Raw genomic sequence first — 21,911 nt, 5'->3', positions numbered from 1 at the left:
ACGGGGTAATAAAAGGCGGTCAGTGCGGTTGAGAGGATTGTCTTGTCGGTAGGGACTTTATCGTGGATCCGGATGAGTTGTCGGTTGACACGCCATGACAAATGCTTTCCCTATCGCGTTCATCCTTTTTTTTTGTTTGTTCCGACCAAATGGAATTCTTCCTTTGCAGGTTCGACATAAAAAATTTGTGGGCGAGCATCAGGACCAAGATTGGACAGTCAATGGACGTAGTCTGCATTATTTGGCAATTGCCACGGATGCATCTCCCCTCCCGGGGCCCCACCGTCGAGACGAGTCGACCCCGAGGCCCCACCGAATTAAAGGCACCCCCGCCGCTGTGGTCCGCGCCTTCATGGGGGACCTTTACGGGGCGATACGCACAGAAACAAAACTAAATGCGAAAGCGGCTCAAAGCCAAGCGAGGGGGGTACTGAAAAATCAGCCGCAAAAAATCAATTCAACTAAAAGACCACATAATAAAAAATCAAAAAATCAATCGGTGAAGAAAATCAATCTTGTCGGTAACTTTGTAAAAAATCAAAATGAGTTTTTAACAACTCATGAAAATAAAATTCAAAAAATCGCTAAAAATCAATTAATTTAGAATAGGTCCCGATACACAAGGAACTTCCATAAGCGGTTGGGACATAAAATTGGTAGCGCGACATCAGGATCAAGATTGGCATCAAGGGGTTTGCATATTTGGCGCCAACGATTGCCGATGTTGGTACGCTGGCCTTTTTGGGCCTTGCAGGAAAAAATTAAAAGAAAGTAAAAAGAAAAACATCAAAAACCAAAAACAGAATTAAGGTCAAATCAAAAAACTCAACAGATGGCAAAACCTTTCAAATGGGATGTTCGGGTTAATTTGGCAATCGGCGTATAGGAGTTTCAGAAAAAAATGAAACGGGGAAATTCTTGTCACCCCAGGACCTCGCAACCAACTCAAAAACAGTTCAGATTCCATTGATTTGTAATGGGTCGGCATTAATAAAATGGCAGCCGGGTTCGATTTGACCCAGTCCTTTATTGAGGAGGCAGTGGGGCTGCCCAACGGCCTGCCCAACGGCCTGCCACGTGCCGCCACACCGACCGCACTGCGCGGGCTGAAGGATCTGGCGTCACTGGCGGCCTCACCTTGACACACTTGCCCGTTTCGGCACCCCGTGCGCTCTGCTGCTCTGCTACATGCTGTGCCGCTGCCACCACCTGTGGTGCAGCCGACCGATGACCTGGGGAGGGGAGGGGTGGACCTGGCTCATGCGTTGGGATGTGCCTTTGTTTCTCGACAGCACCCCGGACCCCGTCTAGTGTGCTTCCGATGCGACCAATTAGCAATCGGAAGCACGGGGCCAAAATGCTCAACCCGAGCGCTGATTTCAGCTGCCTGTCTCTGTCGCACTCCCGTGGCCTTTCGGAGTGGGTGCGAGGGAGACAGAGTGACGCCGGGGTGACGTGCGACGCGCGCCGCGCAGAACCTCGCAGCAGAAGCGTAATCAGTCGAGTCAACATATCAACGCTCAGCGCTGCGCAGCACTCTCACGGGGTCGGGTGGAATATGAATATTGGATTCCTCACGGTTCCTTTTTTGGCCGGACCGTGACGAGAAAACAACAAACAAGCGTCCGGGCGCGCACCGGCCACCGACAACGCACACAGCGCAAAAACGCCGGGGACATACCGAACGGTAACCAGATCGCTGTTTTTACCGTGCCGAAGCGAGTGTATTCTGTTTGGAAAATAATGAACAGCTCCCACTCCTTTCTTTGCCCGACTAAATTGGGATTTAGGAGGGAGGCACGAGATTCCTGCAGATTATTAAAAAAAAAAACTCTCTGCATTTGGAGATGTTGTGACCCAGTCCACCCGATCGTCCCCAAAACTCGCCACAGGCGCTTTCCAAAGCAGTGTCTCTGGGGCGTGCATAGGGTGATGGGACAATTAGCACCTTTCCAGGTCTTTACTGCATTACTTTTCTTTAATTAATTGCGACGGAGATCGATGAATGGACGCCTGGAAATCGGCCTTTCATTAATCACAAGTTGCGACCCCCTCCCCCCCTCCCCCCTACCCCGAGCAATCGGAGCGTCAAGCGGCTGGACAGCACGGCGCCGCGAGGTCAGAATTACCTCGCTGGAAAAGGTTCATGGTCTTTGTTCGGCCATAGGACTACGCACTGCCTGGTTCCAAAAATCATTGCTTGCTTCGCCTAAAAATATGTTTCGAATAAATATGTTGCTCATGGGAAACAGAAAGCAGAGCGAAGAAAAATCAGCGTGCGGACCTTTGTGCGAGAGGAGGAAACTGTAAAATGCAAAAGGCCGCGGTCTGTGCTGGTGGTACTGATGTGTCTCACCGATTTAGCATTCGCCGTGTAAACATTAGTCATCCTGCCGCGAGGCAGAAATACGCAACTGGGGGCAAGTCCTGCTTGGGTCGTGGCAGGGCGGCCAGGCCGCAGCCAGGCAGGCAGTGAGCCTGGCAAGGCGGTGCGCGGCAGCCAGGCTACGCCAGCTACGCAAGGCCGCGGTCAGTGCGGGGCCGAGCAAAAGCGGTTAAGGATCCCGGACTAGCTGCGTCGGAGCGGACGCGCGAAGGGGCTGTGAGAGACAAGCTGCCTCTACACTAGAGACTGCACCTCGAGACCTGTCGCGCTCCGCGTCGCTCCGCGGCGCGCTAACCGACGCCGACAACCTCTAACTCAATCAGGGACTTCCAGCCCAAGGAAATTGCGTTGCCAAATAGGGTACTTTCGTAGATCCCTGAGCCGGAAGCACAGAGACGCCATGTTGGCGGAAATAGATCCAAACTTGACATGGGAAAGAGACGTTCGTCAAAGGTATCGGCCACACTTGAAAAAACAGTCGTTTGATACTTGTTTGCATGGATTGTGTTTCCGAGCAATATTGTACAGCTCGGCTAAGTTTTGGATCCGAAGAGAGTTATCAGGCCAATTTGGCCTGCTGGTCTGCTTGCTTCCGGTTCAGGATTCTACGAAAGTACCCTATCGCAGGGGAGAGCTTGGGGGCAGTCATCAACTTTTCCGCCCGAATCTGTCACCTTGTGCAGGCGGAGGGAGACTCGTTTAGTAATCCCTAGGGTGCAGTCAACAAAATGCAGAGACAGTCCTTTGCACTGCGGCCAGAGAATGGCGCGTGATATAACTCACCTTAGTTTATGCTATCCGGAGTGTATTAGCTCAATCAAATAAGACCGCCAAACGCCCTGCCAGGCCAGCTGGCCACGACACAGTTTCGCACGTTCCCATTACATGCGCTGGGTTATTAGTTGAAACTTTCCAATGCGACCCCGGGCCCCACCCACTCCTAAGGGCCGCGATGGGATGAGGCCACTGAAATCCAGCCCTTCCCGACAGTCTGTTTTCTCAGACAACAGCAGGTGGCTTTTCCCATCAGAGGTAAAAACACGTGCAGTCTGTCTCTGCCACCCACGCCCGGTTTCTTCCCAACTGAAGGGAAACAAACAACAGCATAAATCCGGAACGAACGCGCGCACGCACGGTAAAAACGGTTCCTGGTTTTCCCAGGAATTCCCTGGAAATCGCCTATGCCTCTACCATTGGCTTCCTGGGAAAACCAGGTACCGTTTTTACCGTGCGCCTTGCGCTGGATTTTCGTGTAACGAGCACTGAAGAAGTGCACTCGAAAGGAGCGGCTTGTGTCCCACGGGACGAAGATTACTGGGCGCGAGGCTAGATACTCCGGTCTGGCACGCAGTCATCTGGAAGGGGCGAGTCAGCAGCGGGCGTGCAGCCACCCGCCTGAGGCAGCACAAGACCGTTAAAATCAAATAGGAGAATGCCGAAAACGCGCTCCGAAGCTTCCTTAGGAATTTCCGGCGGCTTCGTGCTTCAATGAGGTATTTTTGTACTACACCTTCGAAATGGAAACATTGTTTCTGCATGTGTTTTTATGCTGAAAATTGAGGCGCCTTTTACTTTTAGAATCAAAAAAGAAGAGAGGATTTTGCTAGGTTAGGTTAAGAGAGAGAATCCTTTAGAAGTCTTTGAGGTCGGAAAACAAAACAAACGAGTGATCTCACCAGGCAACCCCTGTAAATATCCAGGCGTAATCCCCGTGAGAGCGAGGAGGCCGAGAAAGGCTCCGCTCCGCCCCCCTCGCACTCGTGTGGGTAAACCGTGGCGGGGAAAAAAGGGGGGGGGCCTCCACGCGCAATGATTCCGCAGATGGGGAGAATAGGGGCATCCCGCAACTGAAAAACTCATGACAGCATAATACGACTGCGCCACGTCGCGGCGCGGCGCCGCCCTCGGCCGCCCGGTGCGGCTCGGTTGTAGCAGCTCGCAGCGTTCCCGGCCTTCACGCTTCACGCTCGGCGCGAGAGTAAATATTTGCAGGCCTGAGCGAGCGCCGAGTCGCCTCTTCGCCAGAGGCAGGAGCTGGCTCTGGCTCTCGAGCTGGCGCTCGAGCTGGATCTCGAGCTGGCAGCCGGGCAGGGCCCGTCCGCACGGCGTCCGCCCGGCGTCCGGCCCCGTGGGGATCAGCGGCCGTCGCTCGTGTTCAGCATGCAGATCGCGCCAAAGAGGGAAAATCTCGAAAGGAGGCTGGTACACTCTAAACGTAGGGTGCCCAGTAACTGGGCGCCTTTGTCGCCCGCCCCACTTTTTAGGGAGCCAAATGTCGCCCAGTTTCTGGGCACCTTTGTCGCCCAGTCTCGAGGTGGACAAACCATTAAGGAACCTGCCTCCACCCATGGACCAGCAGCGACTGAGGTGCCAAGGTGCCCAGAATCTAGGCACCTCAGTCGCCCAGGAACTAGACACCTGAACATGTTCTACCCTGGGAGAGGGCCGGTTACTGTATGATTTGTCCACCCCGAGACTGGGCGACAAAGGTGCCCAGAAACTGGGCGACATTTGGCACCCTAAAAAGTGGGGCGGGCGACAAAGGCGCCCAGTTACTGGGCACCCTACATTTTAGAGTGTACTCCTGCGCATTGCACAGTGTATCAACTACGGGTGTTGAGTATTCACGTGATTAGCCACCAAATTGTGCATTCTCGCGCTGAAACAACGAAAATGATACTCAACACAAGTGGTTTCCGACATATGAGTGTTCGCGTTAACGTTTTTTGTACTGTCTTTGTTGTTAGCTCATTCAAAATAACAAAAATTTGAGGTTTCGAAATTTTTTGTAATTCTTAATAAATCTCTGGTAAACTTCGGCAATGTTTTTTTGGAAACAGTGCATATGTGAGCCAGCAAGACCCTGCACGCGGGCCCTCCAGTGTGGCCTTGCACTGTGTGGCCACCCCGGCCTCTTTGAGGGTGAGCCTGGACTACGTGGCCACAGTCGAGTCGCTCGCAGTAGCACCTCCACAAACAGCTGGCATTCCCCAGTCCCAAAAAACCATGGATTGCATGGGATCCCATGACACAAATCCCATGACAGCGCACTGAAATCCCATGAGACTGCGGTTCAGCACCATGGACAAGCGGCATGCCATGCAAAATGGAGGTCGTTTCCCATGGTGCAGGCCTAGCACCATGGGAGGACCTTCCCCATGATGTGAACTTTTCCATGGGTTCGGACTTCTCATGGGAAGGCAGTCCTGCTCGTGCGTTGAAGTCTCCGCCTAATTTTCAATTATAGGTCATATCATGTCAACGGTGCCCTCCAGACAAAATATGATTGCAAAATCGGATGTAGCGTCAAAAGTTTAGGGGGTGACAGTTCACCTGTGACATGGTTAAATCCAAATCAGGCACTGATCTCATCACTTTGTACTCACAAGGGACTCTGCCAAGGCAAGGAAGTGCTTCCCATGACTCAGACTCCATGGTACCTTTCCCCATGAGTCGCAAGACATCATGAGAAGTTGTTCCAAAAATCACGGGGAATCGTTCCCATGGAAAGAATCGGCCCATGGCATCCCATGCACCGCCATGGCTCATGGGATGCCCCATGGTTTTTTTGGACTGGGTCCCAAAAGGCAAGTTCTCCGCAAGCACTCTAGTGCCTGTCGATGGCCAGACGTGACTGCGGTGGGCCGTCCTGGTCGTGCCCCCAGCCGTGCTGGAGGCTCGGCCGGCCACTGGGACACAGTGACGGCCCGACATGCAGCCCCTACTACATAATAGCGGGACCGTACTGTCAGGGAAGGCCTGGAAATTCTGGCCAGTTTAAGGAGGCAGCTCACTCCCCCACAGGCCACCGTAATCCAATGTCTGGTGAGTGCCGCTGGAGTTAACGACCCATAAAACATTTAAAAAAAATCCTGAAAGAGATTGCTTATTGACTGAAATGAACGAGGAACGATCAGGATTTTTCGTGTTTTCATTAAGTCATAGACACAGTTTTCAAAAGTTTTAAACTGTGTTTGGTCTGCAAAAAATACATCTCAAACAAGATTTGAGTTCCACACTCTGAATCAAGAATCCATATGCAGTAGCATTGCAGCAGCACATCGCGGAGGGGGTTTCTTCTAACGAGGAGAGCAAAAAATAAAAGCAAACTCGATAACGTTCTCCGCCGCCCTCCGTAGGGGCGCCGCGCAGTCTGCGGTCCGCACCCCCCACTGCAGTGTGATTTCCCATTTCCTTAACTTCGGATGCCCGCCCACCGTAATATCCCATTTCCGCGTCACAGCGCGGCTCCGACGCGGCCGGCCGACGGACGGGCGGCGCTGTGCGGTGCTGGGCGGTGCGGTGCGCCCCGGTGGAGCCGGCCCATCAGACTGTATAACGAACTTGTCCGCCAGGTTGTGCTGCCCTACCGCCCGGCGACTCAGGCCGAGTCTAGGGCCGCGGGGCCGAGGGGCTGCGGGGCCGCGGGGCAAGTCAATAACGGCAACGCACCGCCACGACGTGAACTGTGTTTGGCACCAAATCTGCGAGTGTAGCGGCTTCCGGGCCGAGTGGGCCGAGAGGCGCTAAGCGCGGACGGCAAATTTGCCGTTCTCTTCGCGGGGCGGTGTTCGCTGCACCATAAGACAAGAGTTCCGGAACAAACTGTGGACGAAGACAAAAGAAAATATTTTCAACGGCGTCCCTGCCCATACCCGCTTTGATTCAGGTCCTTATTTTTCGGGCATCACCCGAGCTAACAGCACTTCTTTGGGCTCATTATGCAATATTTAGAGAGGAATAACGAACTTGAGTTATGATTTCGATTTGGTGATGAGACACACCGGTCCGGTTTGGCCGTCGTCTACTAGTCAAGCCTACTAGTCAACTAGTCAAGGATCAAATATGCTACTGTAGATGTAACTGGATGTATGCCATAACTAGAATGTTCCATCTGCAACTGCCCGTTCAATTAGGTGGATGGTCTGACCGGGTCTCGTATTTCCAAATGGACCTCCATTCTTCTCAGGGCAGTTATTGTGACCAGCAAGGGTGGTTTCTTTCGCGAGCGCCTTCGGCTTCCTTCGGCTTCCTTCGGCTTCCTTCGGCTTCCTTCGGCTTCCTTCGGCTTCCTTCGGCTTCCTTCGGCTGCCTAGGGGTCACTGGCGATGTCTTGGGACTCGTGGGACGTCGGGCACAAAACAAGACACCGAACACAAAAGCCACCCTAGCCTGCTTGCCGTGCTGCCCAGGCTGCCTCCGGGGGCCAGTGCGTGGGGCGGGGTGGGGCGGCTTGTCCCGTCCCCGCCGGGGACCTTGCCGGGGACCACGGCGAGATCATATTGCTTCCCATTCTCCTGCGCACGGTCCGGCCACGCTGGCGTATTCCGTGGTGGAGCCCGTGGACCCGTGGACCCGTGGGCCCGTGGCCACACCGGCTGGACGATCCTAATGAGAAACCGAACCGCCGCCGGTCGTCGGTCGGCGTCAAGGTAGCCCTTCCCGAGGGACGGGGGAGGAGGGTGGTCGAGGAGGCTTTCGCGTTGTTGTTTTGGAGCTTCTGTCCCGCGGGGGACTCGCCTGGAACTCGCCCGCCCGCGAGGGGGGGCTCGCTCGGGGGGCTCGCCCGGGGGGCTTGCCCAAGCAAATACGGGTTTTATATAACGCCCAAGCCGCGTGTCGTGGTTTCTCAGTTAAAAAAAAACTACACTGTCATCCGACGCATGTGGCGTAATATTGTTAGTGTGCCCTAGTGGATACCTTGCAGCCCACGATTATTAAGGCCCTTCACTCGGAAGTATAAAGTCGACAAAATTGAAATCAAATGAATTTGCTGCAATAATTTGGGTCAGTTTGGGTCGATGTTTTTTCTGAGTGCGTCCCCAGTCTTCTGGACTTACCTCGGAGTTCGGCTACGGTCGGGATGGAGAGGAGCGGAACGCAACTTTGTGTACCGATAATTTTCTCCGGGTTGACGCAGGAGGCGACTTGAAAAGCGTGCGTGGCGGGGGTCGGAAAAAGCGGGGGAGGCCCTTATAAAACGGAGAAGGTTCCGAAATGTGTCCGATCGGACGATCCGAAATTTTCCGGAGGACAGTCCGTCAGTCCCCGCCGGACAGTTCCGAAATCTTTCCCGGACTTGCCGGGAATCGGTCGAAAAGTACCACAATCAGGAGGATTTCGGGGAGTCCGACAGGGCTGGTCGGGCTCGTTCCGGGCCGTCCGATACGAGTCCGGAAAAAAAAGAAACTGGCGTTGGCCGAGGTGGGACTACTGTGGCTGGATTCGTTCCCGGGCCCCTCTCCTTTGGACTTTCCTCGCTGCTTGCTGTCGACGTCGCTGACCACTGCGCTAACCTGAAACATGAGGGCCGGGCCCGCAGACGAGCCTCTTCACCGGCGCGGCGCAGCGCGCAGCGCTCCTTCCTCCTCTCTGGCGAGCGCACCGCGCGCTATGCAAGCTAGAAGGGTGCGGTTTTCGACGCGCATCTTGTCTGAATCACCTGAATAGCGGGATTCGACATAGCGGGTCACATATTTTAAATAAGATCTTGCAAAATTTGAGCGGCTTTGGTCATACCCACTATGTGAAAAAAATATATATTCATGGAAAATTTCTTTGCTGTCATGCATCAACAGATTTAGGGCATTACCGTATTGAACGAGTAATATTTTAACATGCTGCTCTGCATGTTACAGTTTGACGCTGCTTTTTTTGCAAAATAAATGTGTGTTCTAATACAGCGTGCTGTCTGCTGACACTGTGTTTGTACCACTTTACCTGTGCAATCTGCGCAGGTATAGGCGGGTTAGAGGCGTCCCGCCGGGGTAACCCGTCCCCTCGTGCGACCCGCGTGCGGCGGGGGTTTTCCCGCGAGGCAAACAATCCCTTTGGAATTATTCGCTACAAATTCTAGGAATCTGAGGCAAACAAGAGTAGGCCTAACCAGGATAGAGAATACCGGTCTACTCGCCGTTATTGTCACATGTTCAAAAGTTCTAACGTGTCCTAACAAGATTGAGTGTATCCCGGTCACCCCTGCATCCGGACTGTATCGGACAGACCGTCGGACAGATTCGGACTCTCCGACAGCCTTCGGCAAATAATCGGGCTGTCCGCTTCGCCTGTCCCCGGATTCGGACTCGAAAAGTCGAGTCCCGGACAGAAAACGGACTGTCCTGGGCCAGTCGGACAGCTTTGGATGTGTCCTCGGCCAGTTTCGGATGATTTCGGTTTGGTAAGGGGGGGGACGCCTCTCTGTCGAGGGGCTCCAGCTCCACCTGCCGAGCGGCCTCGCTGCCCCACTGCTTTGTGTGGACCGCCACTTTAATTAAGATCGCGCCATAATTACGCAACAGAAGACGCGTGAGCAAAAATTTGGAAAGGGCGAGAATGATGGTGTGGGGGCGGGGGAGGGGGAGGGTCTTTGGCATAACCTTATTATGGGACGTGTTTCCAATTGCCTCAGGCGTCGCCATGGTGTAGCCAACCTCGGTGTTGCCCCGTTCAAGGACCTTGGGGGAGAAAGAGGGGGAGGGGTTTATACCCCCTGTGACCGACGCCCCCGTGCCCCCCCCCCCCTCCACCACAGGCCTGTCCTTTCATTATTCACGTAGCGTATGCCGCCTCTGCTATAACAGGCTGCCCTAATTCTCAGATTGCAAAAGAAATCTCGAGAAATGCTCGAAGCCTTGAACAGCGTCCTGGCGGACTCTGCAAGGCTCTGCAAGGCCGGAAGCGCAGAGGCAGAGATATGATAGCGCGGCTGCATGCCCCAGTCTGAATCACACATTGTGCAATAAAAAAAACCACCACATATTTGACTACCGGCTACGACCGGCTGTGCAAAGAGCGGCAATAAAGTACGAAAAAGGAGCACACCGTGCCGGTCAGCAGCATCACGGCGGAAAAGAGATTAATTCAAAAAGTAATAAGCGAGAAAAATTTCTGCGGCTACGACACAAGCCACACAAGCACACAGCTCCAATCAAGTTTCTGCCAGCTCGCTGCGCCGGAGCTTTTTCAGTTTCATTATATAACACGATATTTCCAAGCGGATATATTTTTTTTTCCTTGCCTGGCGCCGAGAGACGGCCGACAGGGTGGCAGGGGGTGCGCAGCAGCTCTCGGCACCGGCGGTGGAAAGGCTAGCTTTGAGCCCGGCATGCCGTCGGAACGCACAACACGGCGAGCACGTGGAGCGTGCGTGTGCACCGAGCTGCACCAGCGCCCTGCTGCACCAGCCTTGCATTCGGTGGGGCCAACGGGACAAGCTGCAGCGGCACCGGCAGGACTCAAGGGCTAATGTCGAACGCGGCGAACAGGGTGCACAGGGCGCACCCTGAAACGCATACCCGGCGCCACGCACACAAAGGGGCGGTTGATGGGACAGAGGCACAAGCGTGTAAAACGACGAGGGAATCCTGTGGGCGTGAAGCGACCACGGCCATAACCGCACACTCTCCCTACCAGATTCTGTTTTCCAACGGGTAGTTTTTCGGAGACCAGAGACACCTTTTTTGGGTTTCTCCTATGTAAAATGTGCAGTCACCGCACCAGAGAAGCTCGCCTGTCAAACGACCGTAGCGGAAAAAACTGTCACACACTTGGGTGGCAAGTGAAAGAATATTCCAGCCACATCTTTGCCGCCGGCTCATGAATACCCATGGGCCGTGGGCCATGGGCCGTGGCTCCAGGGTGATGCTGAGGCGTCGTCTCGCACGGCTCGATTCAATGAAAGTCGTTCCAAGGTCACACGGGGAATACGTGGAGGGGAGGCGGCAGTCTGAGACAGCCGAATACTCCGCACTTCAGATAGACCCCTTATCTTCAGTACACTGTGATCACCTGGGCCAACGCTGTGAGGGCGATCGATGAAATTGACGAAATAAGAACCCAACCCTGACCAAAATTAAAAGATGGATGGGGTGTGAGACCAGAAGGACTTCAGTGCGCATCGTGCTAATTCGGTGCTGGTCCCAGTGCGCTCATCAAACTTTCTGTTTTTGTTCGCGCAGCTTCCCTCCGCCCCGTGGCATCGCAGAGATGATCATCTGGCGCGTATGGTATCACGTGGTTCGTAGCGAGGACCTTTCTGCCGGCGTAGCAATGTGGGTCACGTCGCACGCCCTGCTGAGACACTGATCCGCAAACCCGCGGCGCGGCGTCTGTCTGCGTCTGTCTGGAGTGATGAAGCGCACCTTCGTTTGTGAGGCGGATATCCATCACTGTCCTCCCTCCAGAGGAATTTCATTTTCAAAAACATGCCGAAAAGAGAAGCGAGAGGGACCGTGTCGAAGATGTTTGGCATGCCACCGTCTCACCGGGTCTCGCAACCCCACGGAGAGGGCTATCAGGGAGTGGATGACGATCTCACGGAGCGATTTATCTCATTGCGAGAGTATTTATGTTTCCTATTATCTCAAGAGCTAGCTTCTCAGAGTACGGGGAGGGGCTGTGTGCTTTTCACACACCTTCTGTGTCACGTTTAAGTCGTCCTGCCAACAAAACAGGGGGCCATAGACAAGGTCAGGGCTAGGCCCGATTCGCAACGCACAGCGTCCACTGCGAATCCCACAGCAGACGCCTTGGCGCGAGTCGCGAGTCGCCACACTTCAGTGAAGGGACTTGACTGCTGGGAAGGGCCGCTGCCACTGTGTTGACCGTGTGTGTCACCGTCAACCCTGCCGGCATGCTCTGGCTCCAGCGGCCGCACCACAGAAAAACGTCTCATTCACTCAAGGCAATTCGCTTAGTCGAATAGGCAAGTCAGCCTGTCAGGCCATTCGAGCCTACTAACAGAGAGGGGCGTGTGGCTTTTTGCCTAGCTTTCAGGCAGACATAGGGGCAGGGGTCAGTTTGTCCTATTGGCCAGCAGAGGACCCGCGGCCGGCCCGCGCGTCCAGCTCAGCCGGATAAGCAAACCCGCAACACGTCGGCACGCCTGCGACACGCCTGCGGCACGCCCTCGGACGGAAACCCGGCAAAGCACAGAGACCCAAACTTTGTGTGTGGGTCTGGCCGCCGCGCCAAGCCGCGCCGCGCCGAGTTGGCGGTACACTGCGACCACCAGCTTGTTGACAGCGTCGCCGCGCCACGCCGCGATCATTCTAATTCCGCCGCGCGATAACGCCAGTACGGCAGACAGGCACGCCAGTGATAACGTGATAACAACACCAACAGCACCAACGCCGCCAACGCCAGCCTGCCTCACTCACCGTTCCCAACACCGCCGGCTGCCCTCGTTGTTGACGTAGATTCTGTTGTTGGTGCGCCTGTCCGGCCTCCACGCCGGCGGGGGTGTTTCCCAGAAACAATTTAACGGCAGTGAGTCACTCGCGGCACTGTACACACGGCGCGGCGGAGGCGGCCGCGGCACGGCGGCCGGCATGCACTTGTTTTCAACTCGCGGTCCGGAGCGGCGACGCGACGACGGGGCGGCCTAGGGGTGCCTGCTTCGCACGCTTCGCCTGCTTTATCGGACACTGGTTGAGCGGTCCTCTTCACGCCACACTGGTGCACGGCGAGTCAACAGGTCCTCGGCGAACACGCGGCGGCAGCGGCGGCAGCGGCGGGTGGGATGGGTCGCACGTACTGGGCCCCGGGCCGCTGGGAGGCTCTGGCGACGCGACGCGGCACGGCTGCGCTGGGCGCGATCTCGTTCTGTACTGTACTCCGCGGTACTCCGCGCTCGCTCGGCACGCTGCTCGCTGCTGGCGGGGCGGGCGGCCGCGTCGCCCGGCGACGAGGGAGGGGAGGGGGGGGGGCGGGGGCCGAGCACGCGTGTCCCGGTTGCTGAGCTACGACGTGCGAGCGGCACAGCGGCGCTCGGAGTGGAGCGGCGGGGCGGCGGACAGGCAGGCAGACCGGTGGATGGCTGACGGACGGGCGGCGCTCAACCGAACGGCCAGTTCGGCGCTGCTCGCCGTCCCGAGTCCTGCCCGACCGGGCCCGACAAGCCCGACAGGCGTGCTCAGCCCGCCGCGGCCCGCCCCGCCTCGCCCCGCGCGGCCCGCCCCCTCGCCCGGCGTCGTCCGCCCACGGCGCTGGCGCACGCTGGTGCTTCCACGCATGCCCGGACCCTTGTTGAGGCTCTCTGTAAGGTGTAGCCGGGACAGCGCCCCCTCGTACCGCGTATTGAAATATGCAATCTGATCGAACTAGCAGGGCGAACGAATTCCTTTCTGTCCGTTTCGTTTAGAATATTATTTCCGCGGCCAAAAAAAAAAAACGTTAACGCTAACGCTAACGTGAAAGCAGATGATACTTATGAGAATGTTTATTTCAATGTATGAATGTGACATTTTGTCAATTTATTTCAAAGAGTAAACACTCGGAACTCTTTTTTAGACAAATTTGTTACACATGGTAATTCATGGAAATGTCAATCTAAGTATAACTTTTGAATATCCTAACGTGCCATTGTTTTGTGTTAAACATGTTCGCAATGACGGTGGGGCACTCATATGTCCGATACCACTTGTGTTGGGTATCATTTTCCTTGTTTCAACGCGAGGATGCACAATTTGGTGGCTAATCACATAAATACTCAATACCCGTAAAAGTTGTGCTCGGTACTAGGGCAAGGCGCCTTCCGGCACGCGGCGTGTCAGCCACATCTCCAAGCGGGGCCAGCCGGCCGGCACGCCACCCGAACCCGACCTCAAGATAGATAAGCAAGAGTGGCGCACACTGCCGACTGCCGACGCGCCGCTTCTCGAGAGGGGCAGGGGTTCGGGGGGGCGCTGAACTATGCGTTCTACGCACTCAAGGCTCAAGTGCGTGTGTGTGTAGACTGCTGCGGGGTGTGGCGGGGCGCGGCGGGACGTGGCGTCTCGGCAAGGGAATGGGCGAGGGGGGCAGCTACGCGATGCGTGCTAGCAGCGTCTCGTGACGACGCGCAACGCGAGGGACGCACTTCATGAGTACTAGAGAGCTGGGTGTCGAGGTTATACGCCGCGCGCGCAAACCGAGCCCCCCCAGGCGCCCCGATTCCATGAGCGGCGGGCGACGGCGCGGCACGGCGCGGCGCGGCACGCTGCGGGCCCTCCGCTCATAATCTTCTAGGCAGGCCAGCCAGCCGCTGCCTTGCCAGCGAGGCGCTCGGCCTCTTCTAGGCTTGCTAGTCAGGCAACGAGGCAACTGCTGCCTGGCTAGCCGGAAACTCGGTACTCTCTGCACGAGAGTACAAGCACGCTGATACGTGAACGTATCATCTGCTAAAAAAGCGAGCATGGAAATGGTTTCAACACTTCGGGCACGCTGCTGCATGCCGACGCCGCCGACCGGCGCTCTGCCGGCTTCCCCTCCGCCCTCGCGCCGCCTCACGCCGCCTCGCGCCGCCTCGCCCCGCCGGCCGACTCTGCCGCCCCTGCCCCCGCCCCGCGTCAACGTGGAGGGTGGTGGAGCACCAGCCAATCGGCGACAAGTGCAAAGTAAGCCCAAGTTGCTATGGGCAGGACAATCAGAGAGATGACTGCCCCAGGGCGCCTGTCGCCTGGATGACATGTAGCGACTCGTGGCTTGGAAGGGTGGGGCGCAGCGCGGCAAGGCAAGGCAAGGCAGGGCTCTCGGGGATCTCGCGCTCGGCTGCCTGGGCCGCCCCACGTGTCTCCACCTGAAATGGGAGTGCCACTCAGAAAGCCGTCTCTCGAAGGAGGAGGAGTAAGGCACGTTCTTAAAACAAACCTTTATGTCCCGGAGACCATCGAACCGAAAGCAGTTGCCTTGAAACCACACCGCACGTCGGGAGACTTCCTTCGTATCATGGAACACCTTCCAAAGTTGAAAACTGCGCTGCGTGTGTGCCAACACACGCTGGTCAGCTCCAAGGTGGAAACCACAAGCAGGCCACCGGCCACTGCAAAAATTGCTACCAGTGCACAGTAAAAAAAGATTCGCTGTTTTGGTGGTCGTTCTATATCCAATCTCACCGAAACGGGTACCCCTACAAACCCGGCGACGGTCTGTCACCAAAACGGTGACCTGCGTCACTAGGTGGTGTTCCACCAGAGAGGTTAGGATGACCACAACAACTGTTTTTGAGCTGTTTGTGCATATTTGTGCGTGCCCGCCGGCAACGTTACGCTTTGATGAGTCACGCGAATGATTACTGACAGCCCCTGACTTGTTTTGTGTCCTATTTCATATTAATACGACGATTAAAAGTCGCTGGCGGGAGGGTGACTGCAGTGCCGTTCTGGTGAGGTGGCCGCTCCGGAACGGACCGAGCGCCACCGAAACTAGACCGAGCGTCGCCGAAACGAACAGAGGGCCGCCAGAACAGTTTGAGGGTGTTGCTGTTCTTGTAATATTCTCGTTTTGGCGCCCAGACGTCACCGAATCGGCGAATCTTTTTTTACTGTGTGATGTTTGTTCCTTTCCCTAATTTGTCAGCCCCACAAAACCCCTGCCTGGGTGGGCGCTCGTCGTGACTGATTGCCCAACTTCTCTTCTCACCCCCTTCCCCCTCCCCGCCTCCCCCATGGAGGGCCGCCTGTTGTTTCTTTTCACTTTACTTCCGCCACATCGTGCTTGTGTTGCTGCGCATGCCTGTGTGTGTGTGTGTGTGTGTGGTGTGTGTGTGTGTGTGTGTGTGTGTGTGTGTGTGCGCGCGCGCGCGCCTGCGTGCGCGCGCGTATGTAGCGAGTGAGAAGAAAGCGCCGTCCCTTTCCCGCCGCAGCCGTCCTGTCGCGATCCGTTTCCCCGCCACACCAACAAAATTTGCCAAAGCTTGACTCGAGAAATGGGGATGAGAAAAAGGGCGTACTTTTTCCGCGTACTTCTGTTTCCCCGAAGACCCTATATCTAATCATGTGTCCCGCTGCAGAACCTCTGTAGTCGGCAAGGTGCGGACGGACCTGGTAAATAATTGATCGGACGTGTTCTGTCTATTTTTCACAACCGGCGGCTGAGGCCACATCAGGGTCCACAGGCGGCAACGTTGTGCATACGGTGTGTATTTTGCGGGCGCGTCCCGCAGCGTCCCGCAATCCTGGCCTGCAGCCCGGGGCGACGGAATCTTCATTTTGCCGCGTCCTGGCCAACGAGGGCGTCCTGCTACCGCGTCAACGCGCCACCGCGCCATTTGCATATCAGCCTGGGGGCGTGCGGGGGCGTGCGGGGCAGTCGCCGGCCACCGCGGGCCGCGCTCAACAAGTCGCCAGCCGGGCCGTCGCCGGGCCGGCTGGGCCTTGGACCGCGCCTTGAGCCGGGCCCCGCCACCGCACGACACAGCCTCCGAAGCATCCAGCCATTTAAACACTAATTTCCCCTTCGCCGTCACCCGCTCTTCCTTCCGAGGGGTACCTCACTTCGTCTAGTCAGTGTACACCCCTGACTCCAGTCACTGCCTTGTTTCAGTCTAGTCACTGAAAAAGTCGGCAAAACCACGTAAATTTGTCCCAATTTTAGCATTTTTGCAACGCATTTCGTGATATTTTCAGTCTAGTCAAAGTGGAAATTGAGTATAGTCACCAGTCAGTGTACACCTGTTTTCGAAGTGAGGTACCCCTCGCTTCCTTCCCAAAGCATCGCCGTTCATGCTGGAGCGGCCCGAGTACAAGACTTGTGGGCCTTAGACACACACTCGTGACGCGGTGTTGTTTTACCAAACCGAAAGTGTGTTTAAGGCGGTGTGGCTCCGGGCGCCGGTGCGCCGACCCGTCACGCAGTGCACTCAAAGCAATCCTCTCAAAAGTGCCGAACTATGTAATCAGGCCGTTTTAAAAACGCTTTAAGTCATCTTATGCCCCTGTCATTTGCCATTTGAAAAGTGAAAATTGGCACAGCTTTAAATCGCCAGCAGTGAAACTTTGTAAAGCATGGCCCAGGCTGATAAGCGAATTCTCCTAACGACTGCAGCAATGTTTTCTTCATTTTTCCTCAGCGCGAGGCGAGAAACATTTAATTACGTGAGCTTCCGTGTACGCTACACCCGTCTCTCTGCGTCGCGGCCCTGCTCCTTGGCTTTGGCCATCAAAGTAAACATTTGCGGAGGGCTGTATTTCTCGAGCCCCGCTGGGAACACCCTGCACGCAAGCAGAGGCAGGCCCAATTTAAATACGCAGGCCTCCTCAGTTCCTGTGCAAATAAGTCGTACGTTGTTCTCGGACCGTGAAATTCCCTGCGCGCTTGCAGAGCAGCTTACTGCATCGCTGACCCACGTAAAGAAGTCGAGGAAAGTGAAATGATTCGACGCACACTAGCCGCGCGCTGACTCTGCAAACCCCTGTGGAGTCGGGGGTAGGCAACACGCGGCACCGCCGTGCAAAAGGGGACGGTGTGCTGCCTGCCTCGCAGGCGTTCGGTGGAGGATGTGGGTCACGAACACGATTAAATTGTGCTCGGTACAAATGTCTGACGATGGAATTTCCCTCATTAAGAGGGATATGGTGCGAATAAATACGGACGTACTTTTTCATCGTATTTTGTAGGTTCACTGTGAAAATTTGAGGGGTCACTTGATGACAATTTCGAGGGTAATTTTCCTTACAACAATGTCATCAAAAAAATCGGCCAGTCACGCATGCCCAGCACACACACTCCCCCGCCGAGTAGCAAAACGAGTGATACCGAGCCAATGCCCTGTGCGCTACCACACTGCCATCGACGGCCTCTCTCACGCGTGCAGTAGGACATTTGCCTTGTTTATTTTGTGACCGATAGTGTGCGACAGCACACGCGTGTCCCGGCAAAGGTTTGGCGGTGGGGGAGGCGGGAGGGGGGCAAACAGCTGTACAAAACCCATGAGACTGGGGAAGCGCTCCCTTCCCGCCACTGAGACCGAATGCGTGATACGCCACTGCGCCGTGTTCCTGATTCTCTTTCACACACGGAACCGCTCCGACACACTGTGGCAGAAAATAACGGAAAATTCTGTAAACAGCTTGTGGTAATATCTCTTCTGTGGTAGTCATCTTATCAAAATTTTCCGTAGGACCGTACAGTATTCTCCGTGTAGGACCTTACAGTGCTCTCGGTAGAACCATACAGCCTTCCAGGCCCTGCGGAGAAGACTGTACGGTCCTACGGACAAAGCTGTAAGATCCTACGGAGAATATCGATAAAAAGGCCACGGAGATCCCTGGCAAAAAAATGAACAGAATTTTCCGTACCTTTTTGCTGCAGTGCAGACTCGCTCACCGCGACGAACGCAATTCCTTTTCATTCTTTTTCATTCCCTCTGTCTCTCTGTCTCTGTCTGTAGTACGTCTGTCTCCCCCTCCCCCTTCCCTGTGTCCCAGGTCACCGCAAACCGAGAGAAATTAACCAGATAAATAAACAAAGGCGCTCCGCTTGGAGGAAGGGGCGCGAGGTCCAGTCGAGCGGCCTTTCACCAGGTGCAAGTGTCACGCACAGCGCCGACCTTTCTGGCCGCCTTTGTCGCTGGAATCCTATCCAGCTGAGCTTTCTCGACCGAGCTGCTACTGCTCATGGAGTGGCTGGAGACACGGCCAACACTGCAAAGCCGGTGGTAAGTTTGCTTGCCACAAATTTGGCCAAAACTTGGCAACCTTGGCCCGGAAATACCACCCAGCTTGCCAAACTTTGCCAAGCTTGTGAAGATTTCCGACCAAAGCTTGCCAAATTTTGGCATTCAAAACAGCTTGCCAAATTTGTGGCAAGCAAACTTACCACTGGCTTTGTAGTGAAAATATGGCACGGCAAAAAGTCGCATTGAAAAAGGAAACTGCAAGAATGCCAGCCGCTACGTTTTCAGTGTGCCACTGAGTCTTTTCCCAACGCTTTGGCACAGCTGAGTCCTTCTTACTCGCAGTTGTCTGAGCCCCGTTCCTTCGCCGCGCGTGTTCTCGAAAACGGTCGACAAAGGTGGTCGCGGCGCGTGAACCATTGGGAAACTCGGTTTCCGCGACTGGCCGCCTCCGTAACGCCCCCTCCCCGTCTGCTCCTCGTGCCGGCATTTCACGGAGCAGTCGATACTGCGCGCCGTAGCAGCCGTAGCCATGGCAGCCGCGCCACGCCACGCCGTGCCACGCGATCATCCACACCATCATCGCTGTCATAGGTCCCTACAGCCACCCCGGTGGGACAGACAGGAACGGAAAATGAAAACAAAACGAAGGGAGCAGACAAAAGACACGCCCGGAGCGAAACAAACTAAAGTTAGGGCGTCATCTCTAACGGTTCGTGGATAACGGGAATACGGCGCATGTGCGCTTTTCGTCCCTCTCAGTGGCTCCCAGCGTCCGGCGTGACGGTCGTGACGGCTGTGACGGCAGTGACACGCCGCGCTGGAGGGGGGACTCTGCCGTCGCCGCCGGGCAGCGGCGCAGCAGTGAAGCAGCGCAGCAGTGAAGCAGTGCAGCAGTGAAGCAGCGCAGCAGTGAAGCAGCGCAGCGTGCCTTGTGCCCCGCTGCGTCCAGGCACCATTCCTATGCAATAAAAGCTGGATTCTGAAATGAAAAAAAAAAGGATTTCCGAAAACTTTTTTGGAGGGCACCACACATTCTGCCTAAAGTTGCTTGCAACCCGCCCCCAGGCGCTGTGCTCTGCGTGTCCTGCGCAACTTTTCTTCTGGAGCAAAAACAGCAATTTTTTTCCGGGGTGGAAGCTGTCCTGGTGTATACAGCGGCACCCCGGTCGGCTCGGCCACCCGTGAGGCCTACGAGCGGAGAGAAGTGGGGTTGGCCTCAGTTTGCGAACCATGGACTGTCTGCGCAAAACGAGCCGTACGTGTTTCGTACGAGTTCACATTTTGTCGATATTGATTTCATTCACCGAAGAGGGCGAGACCGATGGTCTGGAGCCCACTGTGGGAAAAAATCACAGTAAATCCTGTAGTGATTAGTACAGCGGTCACTGTAGTTCAGAGTACAGGATTTACTGTACTTTTGTAACAGGATCTACTGTACTTTCTACGGGATTTACTGTACCACAGGAGTGGAGTACGGAATATCCTGTACCAGGTACAGTAGATACTGTAGCCAGGCACGGTAAATCCTGTGTTCTGAACTACAGTAAATCCCGGCAAAAAAATTAACGGGATTCACTGTGGTTTTTTCGCACAGTGCCGAACGTGGAAACCCACAGACCGAGGGGGAAATCACTCGCGTAATAGTCGGGTCACCGATTCCTAGTATTACGCGTAATAGTAATAGCGTAATAGCCATATTTTTTAAAATTTTCCGTGTTTAGGGTCCGATTTTAGCCTAAATATAGATATTTTCGAACGTAATAAGCCTTCTGTAATAGCGTAATAGAACGTAATAGGGAGTAGTCGGGTCACAGTTTTTAAGAGTGATTTCCCCCTCGCCACAGACAGACAGGCAGCTTAGCGCGAACCGAACGCGGTGACGCAAGCGTTCGGGTCCAGCGAAACAGCCAAAGGGTTGTGTCGGGACCGCTGTCTGAATGGTGAGCGGCGCACCACCTCGCGGCCCTCGCGCGGACGCCATTGTCTGCTGCTCAGACTGGCCCGATCCTCTTGAGAGGGCTGCCCGGCAGGCCACCAGGCGGGCTGGGAGCCTCACGCAGATGCTGCCTACAAAGTAGTCTGCACACACAAAGCAGGCCGTTTCCCCTTCAAAAAATAGAAAGGAATGACGATTTGTTTCGTTCCGGGAAACAGACACGCTGGTTATCACGCCCCTGTGGTGGGCATCTGGCGAGTACTAAACGCCTTTGTACGGTGCAAAGTACCTGAGGGTTAGTACCTAAGGATTAGTACCTAAGGCTTCGTACCTAAGGCTTAGTTCCCACCTGAATACTGTCAACCCAAGGTGGTTGGCGTGACAAAGGCAGGCGGCGATGCCAGGCCAGCGCATCAGGCTCGCACAGGCAAGACGGGCTTGTTACGCGAGACGCAGTGTAGCGTCGGCTGCACAGCTAAGTGGTTCTAGACACTGAGGTATAGAGTTTCCGACCATTATGAGGCCTGCCTCGTTGCTGGTCACGGGCAGGTTTCCCGCCGAAAGGGACCCCCCTCCCCCGCCTCCTAGGGATGTGCGAATAGTTCGGTACCGAATCAAATCGAATTTGAAGTAAAAGATGCTTCATTCGCACAGTTTTGAGTGTCTCCCTAGCCCTGGGGAACGTCTACCAAAGTACACATTAGCTGTTGGTGACTCATAATGTAAAAAAAGTCCAAATGACCGCAGTAAGTATAAAATCGATCAACCGACACGCTCATCTCTGATGTGAACACCCATTCACGAGGGCGCCCTACCACCGTGGCGCCCGGGGCTGTAACTGATTAACGTTAGCATTGGCATTTTCGAATTTCACGGCGTTTTGATTTCTCTTTATCGGCGACTTTAAATTTTGACGGGTGGCACGATGGGACCATGCCGTTGCCATGGAGATTGTTTTTTCATGTTTTAACCATTTGCTCAGAACACGGACGATTTCTTGTTACTTTGATGAGCCAGGAGGTTTAGTTTTGAGGAGTGGCACATTTTTTATTTGAACCATTTTTTCATATCATGAACGGTTCTCGTTTTCGATTGTTGCAAATTTATGTTTTTCGCGTTTACGGAAAATTTCCAAGATGAATTTTCGAAAAAATTTGGAATTTTCGTTTTTTTCATGGTTGAAATAGTTTAGCGTTGTTTATTTGAAAATCGAA

The 21,911-nt window shown here is 55.0% G+C and overlaps 1 protein-coding gene across 4 annotated transcripts in view; it reads right to left on the bottom strand.

Annotated features, from left to right (window-relative positions):
* The window catches only part of LOC117649850 (retinitis pigmentosa 1-like 1 protein), a 50,956-nt gene extending 38,012 nt beyond the window's left edge, over positions 1-12,944 (bottom strand). For 2 of the 4 annotated variants that reach the window (XM_034393007.1, XM_034393008.1), the window contains exon 1: positions 12,544-12,943. In XM_034393007.1, the coding sequence (XP_034248898.1) occupies positions 12,544-12,716 (173 nt within the window). In that variant the 5' untranslated portion in view covers positions 12,717-12,943. Of the gene's footprint in view, positions 1-12,543 lie in introns of all 4 variants that reach the window. The other 2 variants (XM_034393009.1, XM_034393005.1) reach the window with 2 other exon arrangements.
* Between the last annotated feature and the right edge of the window lie 8,967 nt (positions 12,945-21,911).

The sequence above is a fragment of the Thrips palmi genome, unplaced genomic scaffold, assembly GCF_012932325.1.
Source record: "Thrips palmi isolate BJ-2018 unplaced genomic scaffold, TpBJ-2018v1 HiC_scaffold_4, whole genome shotgun sequence".
Taxonomy (NCBI): domain Eukaryota; kingdom Metazoa; phylum Arthropoda; class Insecta; order Thysanoptera; family Thripidae; genus Thrips; species Thrips palmi.
Note: the sequence above shows the minus strand (reverse complement) of the source record. Positions and strands in the feature narration are given on the sequence as shown.